This window comes from Corvus brachyrhynchos, unplaced genomic scaffold (assembly GCF_000691975.1).
Source record: "Corvus brachyrhynchos isolate BGI_N302 unplaced genomic scaffold, ASM69197v1 scaffold146, whole genome shotgun sequence".
In the NCBI taxonomy this organism is placed as follows: Eukaryota; Metazoa; Chordata; class Aves; order Passeriformes; family Corvidae; genus Corvus; species Corvus brachyrhynchos.
In genome coordinates, this window is record NW_008238960.1 from 61433 (window position 1) to 70859 (window position 9427).

Below are 9427 nucleotides of genomic sequence, written 5' to 3' on the forward strand. Positions count from 1 at the left end.
GAGGGAGTTATCTCTGAGTCATGCAGCAGGACAATGATGGGCCATTAACAGAAAGATAGTCTGGGGGGAGGAGGCAAGGAAACACTGCCCCACCTGATTTCAACGGCTGATGGGGATGGTAATAGAATACACTGCAACCCAGGACAGTTTACCCGTGAGTAAAGTAAAAAGAGGACTGCAAAGGGACAGTTGAGGTAGTATGTAAACCACCAGGGGCTTGGGGAAAGAGGACAGAGAGCTATTTGCCACTGTTTCTCAAAGTGCAAAATCTGGGGGCAAGAGGAACTTTTTCACAAGAGACATGTTCAACTGTGAAACTCAGGCCCATGGGACACTGTGTACTGAAATAAAGCATGGGATCAAATTCAACTAAATTAATGCCATAAAAGACAATCAGTGTTATTTAACATTCAACAGAATCTGAGCAAAGAACAATTTTAATGCTGTGCTGTATGTTCTTTTTGCAGTGAGTGAAGTGACAGGACCCTTTGTACTCCAGCCTCCTACCTGCATCCTCCTGGATACCTATCACACTATGACAGGAGGACAGTTATTCTCAGTACTGCTAGGCAAGAAAAAAATTCCCCATGCTGTCTGAAATAGGAGTTGCTGTTTTACCTATGGTAGGCAGAGGTCACATTGAGAACGCCATAAGGAAACCAACAATCTAGGAAAGCATTGGCTTAATTTGACAGGAGGTAAGTCACATACAATTACTTCTTTTTAGATAACAGACCAATATTTTAGTACTAAGTGCAGGTATGCTGCAATTATAAGGCTATAGAAAACATTTCTAACAAAATGTCCATTATATTGTATAGTTGAATCATACACTTGGTTTTAGTTAGAACTGCAACTGCTGCAAATGTAGTGTGGCCTGTGCAATGATTCCACAATGTTCTCTGTCTGCTATTCCAGAAGAAGCCTCTTTATCTCTTTTGCTATTTCCTATTCCAGCTCTGGGAAATATGTTGAATTTTCTTCATTCTTCTCCTCTCGTCAAACACCTTACCTCTCACCGGATGTTCCTCCAATTTCTTGTGTAAGGCAGGGAAATAGTCTCCTGGGTTGTGAGTAGGCCTCCTGAGGTGATGCAGTTGAGGTTTGATGGCTGGTGGTGACAAAGGAAGAACAACGATGGTTACTATGCCTTTCACTCACTTGTGGGGAAGAAACGGATTCCTCAGAAGCTGTATCCATCCCACTTAGCACAGCCTGTCTGTGCAAAGGAGGGTTTCTCAGCCTGCAAGCCAGGATTCTTTTGGGTTAATGGGTAGTTACAGACAGTTAGGAAAAAGTTCACAGAAAAAACATTTTGAACATATATATCATAAATATAGATGTAAAACTCTAAAATGAAACATAGGCATCTCCAAAATTGAAATTAGGCAATTAAGCACTACAGAATACTGGATCTTGAAATCATGCCCTTATTCCAACATCTCAGCAGACAACATCAACATAGGAAGAAACATTCTCATGGTTAGAAATTAACAGTTTAGACAGTAGATGAAACTGCGAAAACTAAAGGAAGAAGCAACTTTATACTTACCTACCTATATATATATACAGCAAAACACCTAATTGTTTTCAAATATTGTTGACCAAGGTAATTTTAAGGTAATAAATCTGAATTTTGGTCGTGTTTCCCAGAATTCAGGAATAGGTGGATAGGCATTTTGTCTGATTTTCCAATAAACTACAGTCCATTGTGAAAGCTGGAAGTGGCCTACATGTATTAATCTGACCATTCTCAACTTCTTGACTCTCTTTATTTGAACCTACGTCTTGCTTTCTTACCTCTTTACATAGATAGACTAAAAAATTAAACATGACTATGATCAAAATATTTTCATTTTATGCTTAGTTATTATTTGCAAAATAACCAACTGAATAATTAGTATGACAAAGATTTAAAAAGAAAAGTCATTGCTCTTAGCAGGAATCCTAAGAAGCAAAAAAGATTCCACTGCGGGAGCTAGCTAACATCACTGATTCAAATGCTACAACAGTCACACTCCCAATCTTCCTAAACTCCTCAAGTGATTAATCATACCCTAAAATGTCTTGGGAAACAAAAAGCTATGGATTTTCTAAACTTTATAAATGCTCATCCAGATTTCTGCATAGTCATAATCCTTCCTGTTCTAACTAGATTAGTTTCACATTCATTAAAAGGTTGAAAAATAACCAGGAGAATTACTGTTCTTTGAGGCACATTCACTTTTCATATTAATTCAATTTTCTGTACTCAGCCAAACTGTTACTGAATTTTCCATTGCTCAGTGTGGGGAAATATTTATTGTTACCAGCAATTTTATTGGAGATTTTGCCAGAAGAGATGACTTTGTTAATAGATTTAAGGGGATTTATCCAGAACAGTGATAGTGCTCTTTATCATCTTCATAGAGAAGTAGATAAAGGCGATTCATGACATTTAACTTCTTAAGACTTTAGTGCATCAAAGTGATGGGCAGAAGACTCTGTCAGGGCTCTAGAATTCAGTTCCCAGATTTCTCACTGACTTCTTGTGTTAACTGGACTATAACTTTCAGTCCAGTTTCTCTGCATGTAAAATGGGAATAAAAATGACAATACTTACCTCACAGGGCTTTTATAAGGGCCTTCAATAGGTTATGATTCTCAGGACCTTCATACATGGAGTGATGTAAGTATTTTTTTTCTTTTCTTTTCTTTTCTTAATTTAGGAAAAGTAATTTTTTTTTTCAAGACCATGTCTATCATCAAGGCAATGAAAGCAGAGAAAACACATTTGGTAGCACACTGTTGGTAGTGCCACTTGTACTACCAACAGTGCCAGTGTAGACTAGAATAGTTACACAAGTAGCATCATGCGGATAGACTGCGTGTTGTCCAGACTAACTCAGCAAGGAGGCTGAGTGCATTAGCCACTCTGTTTGCTTTGACTGCTGGGATGTGCAACCCACCATCTTATAGATCAAACCTCAGATTTGGCTAGGGTAGCATGCGCACAGTATTTCCTCTTAACCCTTTTTTGATACAACTCTGATTCTTGGAGAGATGTCACTGGAGATAAACACCTAGGCCTATGTCTACATCATGCCTTGATTTGTGTAACAGACGAAAGAATGAATGTCAGAGCTGATGCTTAGTAGATAACTGCACATGAAAAATGAGCCTAGACTGCAGGGAAAAATCTTCTTTCTCCCTTTTGCAGCCTTTGTCAAGAAAGGAGGTTTTCTGGTGTAATTATCAGAAAGATCTGCAGGACAAAGGAGCAGGAGAACGAAGCCTGTGTTTCATTAGAGTCATTCAAGAAACGGTCTAAACTTGGAGAGACTCAGTCTCCTAAGAGTGTTAAGAAAATCTATGGTCATACAAAATTCACTTTCATCCAATGAGACACCTCAAGGAAAGTTCAAAGATAGCTACTTCTTGGTCAGTCACTATGTCACATCATCTCCTGTGGAGCCAGGAGCAGAAGCTTTAAGAAATGGGATGCAGAGGTGTTACCAGGGTTCCAAGTGCTTTGGAGCACCCACTGGTCTGTGGGAAGAGATAAGATAGAATTGGGTTGCAAGCTGTGGGATGTGCCTGCAGAGGCACATGGTAGCACAAAGAAGCACGTGGCAGCACAAAGGAGCACATGGCAGCACAGAGAGGCTTGTCTCCACCAGACCCTGGGGGGAGGAGGTGTCACACGGCAGACCCCTATGGAGAGGAGGCTGCCGGGAGCTGACAGAAGGACGAACAGCAAGTTATCACCCCATAGAAGGACATTTAGAAACATTACATGTTGCTGATGTGGCAACATGGGATAGGTTACATAGTGAGGACTGCCATATAAGGAAATACTGTGTGTTACAGTGCAGATACTGCAACATGCATATCAGACAATGAGGTCTGCGGAAAAGAAATATATATATGGACCGATTCTTGATAGATGTTTCAGAGAGATGTTTATTTCTCCAGCCACATGGCTGGAGCTCTGCCAAGGAACTGAGGCAATCATGGGACCTGAGGGTCCTTGCCCGCGCAGGGGAACACAAAACAACCAATGGGTAATGAGGCTGACCAGGGGCTAGGGAAACCCTGCGTCTCCACCCCAGGGCCCCTCTCCCAGGGCTACATGGCAGGGGGGAAGAGACCCTGACATTTCACCTGTTTATTTTTAACAAAAAGAGATTTAAAACTTAACATTGAAAACAACTGGATAAACGTAACAAGGACAGTTTCAAAACAATACAAGCCACCCTCCTGAGTCTTTAAATGTCCAAACAGATTCTCTGGAACATCTTAAGGCTGACAGAAGGGAGACATGACTCTCTGAGCATGCTTTGTGGGGAAACTGAGGCAGGAGAGGGTTTCTTCTATTTGTACCTGTTGGAACGCTAAACAAAAATCGTTAATTTCTTCCCTCCCTCTCTTCATCCCCCACTCGGCATTGGAGAGGGATTTTTGGGGAAACAATTGGCAAAGGCATGGTTTTGTGAGGGAAACCATGGGTGGAAAAACGGATTGGAAATACACTGAGGGGAATAGGATATAGGGTAAAAGGGAAAGGTGGGATTAGGAAAGGGAGACCATAGAGGGGGCTTATAATGGAGTTATTGTCTAACATGACTACAATTTTTAACATATATACTGCCTTTTACAGAAACACCATCAGGCCCAGTGACCTCTGCTGCTTGTAACCCTTTTCTACCTTGCACAATTTTGAACTCCACCACCTCTCTATCTCCCAAGCTTGGGATGATTTTTCAGGGTTATTCTTTTTAATAGCAGTTCTATGAACTAATCTGTCTTCTTGGTTGTCACATCTTGTTATAAATCCATAATTTTGTTTAACATTATACCATTTTACTCTTCCTAAAACCTTAGCTACGATGATCTTTTCCTTTTTCTGAGTGGCTGCTCTTTTCTGTCTCGCTGCGTTTTTGCTTTCTCTTTCGCTTTTGCTCGCTCCCACGTTGGAATTGCCAGGGCTGTTGGTGCTGCTGGGGCTGCTCGTGCCTGCGCACTTTTACTGGGGTCGCATTCAGGGCCGTGCAGGCCAGGCCGGGCCGTGCCACTCAGCAACCTGCACACTGCCTCCTCTGCTCTCAGCTGCGCTGCCACTGCCTGGGGCCACACCCACGTCTCGGCCAGGCCCCCAAGCGACGACTCCCCTGCGCCCTGCTCCAGCACGTGTTTTGGCAGGGCGCGGCTCCGCTCCACTGCCACCGCCACCAGTGGCCGCCTGCGCACCGCCCCTCTCAGTCGGGTGTTCACAGGGTTCGCTCCACCACGCGCTGCGCGGGGCCGGGCGGGCTCCCGCCACGCCTCGCTCCGCTGCCGACACTGCAGCTCACATAGCTCCACCTGCGCGGGGGAACTGCCTCGCTGATGCTCGGAGAGGGCTCGCTCCACGTGGCCTGGGTCACACGGACTCTGAGGCAGGCTTCCTTTCGCCAAGACACAGCTGACATTGCTCAACAGTCTCGGTAATTAAATAATATTCACAAAAATATTCTTCCATCGGCATATATTTTGACTCAGAAATTAACCGTCTCCAAATGGTATTCCAAAAGTCTTTGGTAAGGATTAAATCCCAAGAAACATAGAAAAAGTTCCTTAACAACCATGCCAGGAAGTGTTTCAGGTCCTTTTGAGCTTGAATTAAGCTAAAATTTACAAATCGTTGTTCAAGAATCTTTTCAACTTTAAGATAAATGTCCATATGCGGCTCTGAGAGCCAAGAGTCTTTCCACGGTTCCTCCATAGTATAGTGATGGGATAGCAAAACAAAAACAAGAAGAGAAATCCAGCATTTACTCACAAATCAGTCGCTGTAGGGATTGGGGATCGTTCTGCCCGCATTATCTACCATTTGTCACAGTGCGGATACTGCAACACGTGTATCAGACAACAAGGTCCGTGGAAAAGAAATATATATATATGGACCGATTCTTGATAGATGTTTCAGAGAGATGTTTATTTCTCCAGCCGCATGGCCAGAGCTCTGCCGAGGAACTAAGGCAATCACGGGACCCGAGGGTCCTTGCCTGCACAGGAGAACACAAAACAACCAATGGGGAACAAAGTTGACATGGGGCTAGGGAAACCCCGCGTCTCCCCCCCAGGGCCCCTCTCCCAGGGCTACATGGCAGGGGGGAAGGGACCCCGACAACTGTGCCTTGGAAAAGTGTATAATACCAGCTCGTTTCTTTGAATAAACGATTCAGATTCGCTGCTGGTCTGGGTCCATGCCTCAATCACTGACACTGGTCTCCTGCCAGGCATGGGAAGAATTCTTCCCCCCAGGGGCATATGGCCCCTGAGATAGCTCCAGACTGAGGGAGAATAGGGTTTGGACATCTCCTGAGAGGTTTGACCAACCTGTGGGATGATGTGGAAATGGATTTTTCTCACATGCTCAGGGAATACTCAATCCTAATGCTGGGGTCAGGAAGCAATTTTCCCCCAGGGCAGATTTGTACTCATCCCTGGGGTGTTTTTGCCTTCCTCTGCAGTATCAAACATGACCACTGGTCAGGCTCCTCCAGTCCCTTTTGGCCAGGTTGCTGCCTGCTGCTCATGCACCATGAAGATAGCCACACATGCAATCTTCTTTTGTCTTCTTCCTTTGTGTGATTGCTACTGAACCTAATTATTCACATTCTCTTCAGGAAACAGGGTTTGCTTGGCCTGTATTCCTTCTGCTGCTTTCTGTAGCTCTGTTAGACTGACAGACTACAAAAGATGTTTTTTCAAACTAAAATGAGATGCAACACCCAGCTCCTCGCTACACATGGGATTATGTTAACACTTGTGAGCAGGGACTCTGAAATGGTTTAAGAAAAATAACAATAAGTAAACCCAAAAATAAAATCCTGGTTCCAGTTGTAGCCTTTGTGTTATATGTCCTTGAAAGCATTTTTGGTGCTGAAAAACTCATGGCATTTCAGGCAAATGAAATTGCTATTCATCATGTAAATCATGGTGTTCAGGAAATAGAAATAGAAATAAGCATGTTACTCCTAGAATTCTGTATGACAAGCTAAGATCCCGGTCTGAGGGCTCCATCCTAGAGTACAGCTCTTTGCAGTGCAGGTCCCAATCCCACCCAGAGGACAGGGACACCCACCCAGAGATGGGCACACCTACATCAGGGCTCAGGCAGAGACTGAAAGTCCCAGGCTGAGCTAGGATCAGCCCTGGATCCTTGGCAGGAGATAGTGGGGGTCTTAGGCAAGGCTGGTCCCAGACACTGAGGCCTATGTGCACTCCAATGACCCTGACAGAAGTACACTTCCAAATGTTTCCAAGCCACAGAAATGAAAATATGGTCACTCAGTGACTGCAAATAATAGTAACCTGGGTTATCAATAACTCTACTGTGCTTTCTCATCATACTTAGTCCAGGTACCTTGGAGAAATATTTAGTTCAAGTTCTTTGCACTGAGAAAAAGGAGTCATTCCAAGAGGCAGCAGATGTGCCCATGGCATCTGGGCTCCCTGTGGTGCTGTGATATGCTGTTGGGTTGCCAGTAGACTCTGGTTTCACCAATGCTGAAGTCAAGGCAGGAACACTGTCAGGGCTCTCTCCTGTACACAGCTACCTCACCTCATAAAACTTGACCAGCTGTGTGACCTCTTGGGTGATTTGTCCTCTCTCACACTTAAAATTGCCAAGGTACAGATTCAAAAGACAGCAGTGAGGAAGACTGACCAACCTGCTGGCAAAGAGATGGATGGGATCATAAACACACATGCCTTTTTTGGTCAGCCTCGCTCCTTTAGAAGTGATTTTAAACACAATGTGATAAAGCTTCCCCTTTTTATTCAAGATGCTGAGTGCAATTTGCACAAAAAACAAGATAATAACATTTACTCAATTAGAAAATTGTGTGTGTGTGTGTGTGTGTGTTTACAGCAGACTGTTTCTTAAGTACATTAGTGGTTGCTTCCAGCAAACCAACCCTCCCAAAACAAGATCTATACAGAGCATAGAGAAACAACACAATAATGGCTGTAAACAAAATATGTCACCAGCTCTGGACTATATGCATGGAAAACATTGAAAACATTGTACTAATACCTACTCCCCTGCATACACTGTAAAGAACTACACAGAAGCGACTGATTTGCAAACCATATCAGAGCAAACAGGTTGCTGTACAAGCCACAGTAACAGTGCATGGGTAGGAAGTTACCAGTGTTAAAATAGCCAAATCAAAAAACCTCCGCTCTGTCCCTAATCTGATTGATGCCAAAACATACACTGAGGTAGTAGGTTTCTAACAAAGAGAGAGATAAAACACAGGCTAGTAATTTCTGGAACTGCCAGACAGAAGGCATCTTCCTTTAATTTAACATGATATTGTCACAACGAGTGTTGCTATTGGAAGCAAGGCCTGACTGGCAACAAATCCACAGTGTCTTTATGCAAAAAAGGAACACTATTAGGTTGACTGCTCCCCTCTTTTGAAGGTGGATCCTTCCTATTGCTATTTTTCTAATCAAAACAGTTAACAGATCCCTATGTATGTAGGGATTTAAAGGGGATTAAATGTTATCATTCCCAAACAAATGAAGAAACTGGGCACACAATAAGAATTTGAGCAAGGTCATTTAGCAAGTCATAATGACAGGACTGTACTTGGTAGCTGTGAGAGACTGGAAAGGTTAATGTCTCAAGACAACTTTGCATGTGTGTGGGGAAAGGGGCAGGTCGAGCCTTGCCCTGGTGAGGCAATACACTACCCTGTACACCCTACCCCCTTAGAGCTGTATCCCAGCCTGGCAGAACCTGCCAATCCCTGGAGGCAATGCTCCACACCCACCTCTGGAGCCCCTAATCAAGGTCCCGACTGGCCAAATGACCGGAAGTCCCACCTGGGGGAATGGCCCAGGAAGGCCAAGGGGTATTTAAGGCCAAACACGAGGCAATCTCATGTCTTCACCCTACCACCTCTTAGAATTTCTATCTAAACACCACTGGAACCCAGAAGTTGGTAGCTATGTGTGTGCTTTTCTGTATCTTTTCTATTTTCTCTCTTTCTAATTCCTTCTTCTTGGAACTTTTGGGTAACTTAAAATAGAACGGGATTAGAGTTTGCTAAATTGAAGGGCCAAGTTAATCCTTTGAGAAGTGTTTTATGCTGATTGAATGTTGTACTAAACCTTTTGCCAAATTTCACTGATTTTCCAAAGTTGCCAGTAAAGTCTTTCTTGTTGTTTTGACCTCTTGAGAATATCTTGTCAGTATTTCTCCCATGCATCTAACTTAGAGTACACGAACAACCCTAAGCTCCGTTCAAAACCCCGTTGAGCAAGTTGTCTGGGGCCTTACAGCCCTAGGCCAAAACCTTCTCTTCTGCATTTATACCCTGACCTGCTTATTATAATGGTGGTCTGCAGGCTCAGAAGTATCGCACATAAAGGATGTGCAATTTGTTGTTTT

The 9427-nt window shown here is 43.5% G+C and overlaps 1 protein-coding gene across 1 annotated transcript in view; it reads right to left on the reverse strand.

The window, feature by feature from the left end:
• Positions 1 to 78: 78 nt before the first annotated feature.
• The window catches only part of PDE1C (phosphodiesterase 1C), a 375734-nt gene continuing 366385 nt past the window's right edge, over positions 79 to 9427 (reverse strand). The window contains exons 18-20 of the mRNA XM_008637110.2: positions 8774 to 8795; positions 6092 to 6120; positions 79 to 1144 (exon numbers count right to left, since the gene is read on the reverse strand). Coding sequence (XP_008635332.1) covers positions 942 to 1144; positions 6092 to 6120; positions 8774 to 8795 — 254 coding nt within the window. The 3' untranslated portion in view covers positions 79 to 941. The remainder of the gene's footprint in view (positions 1145 to 6091; positions 6121 to 8773; positions 8796 to 9427) is intronic.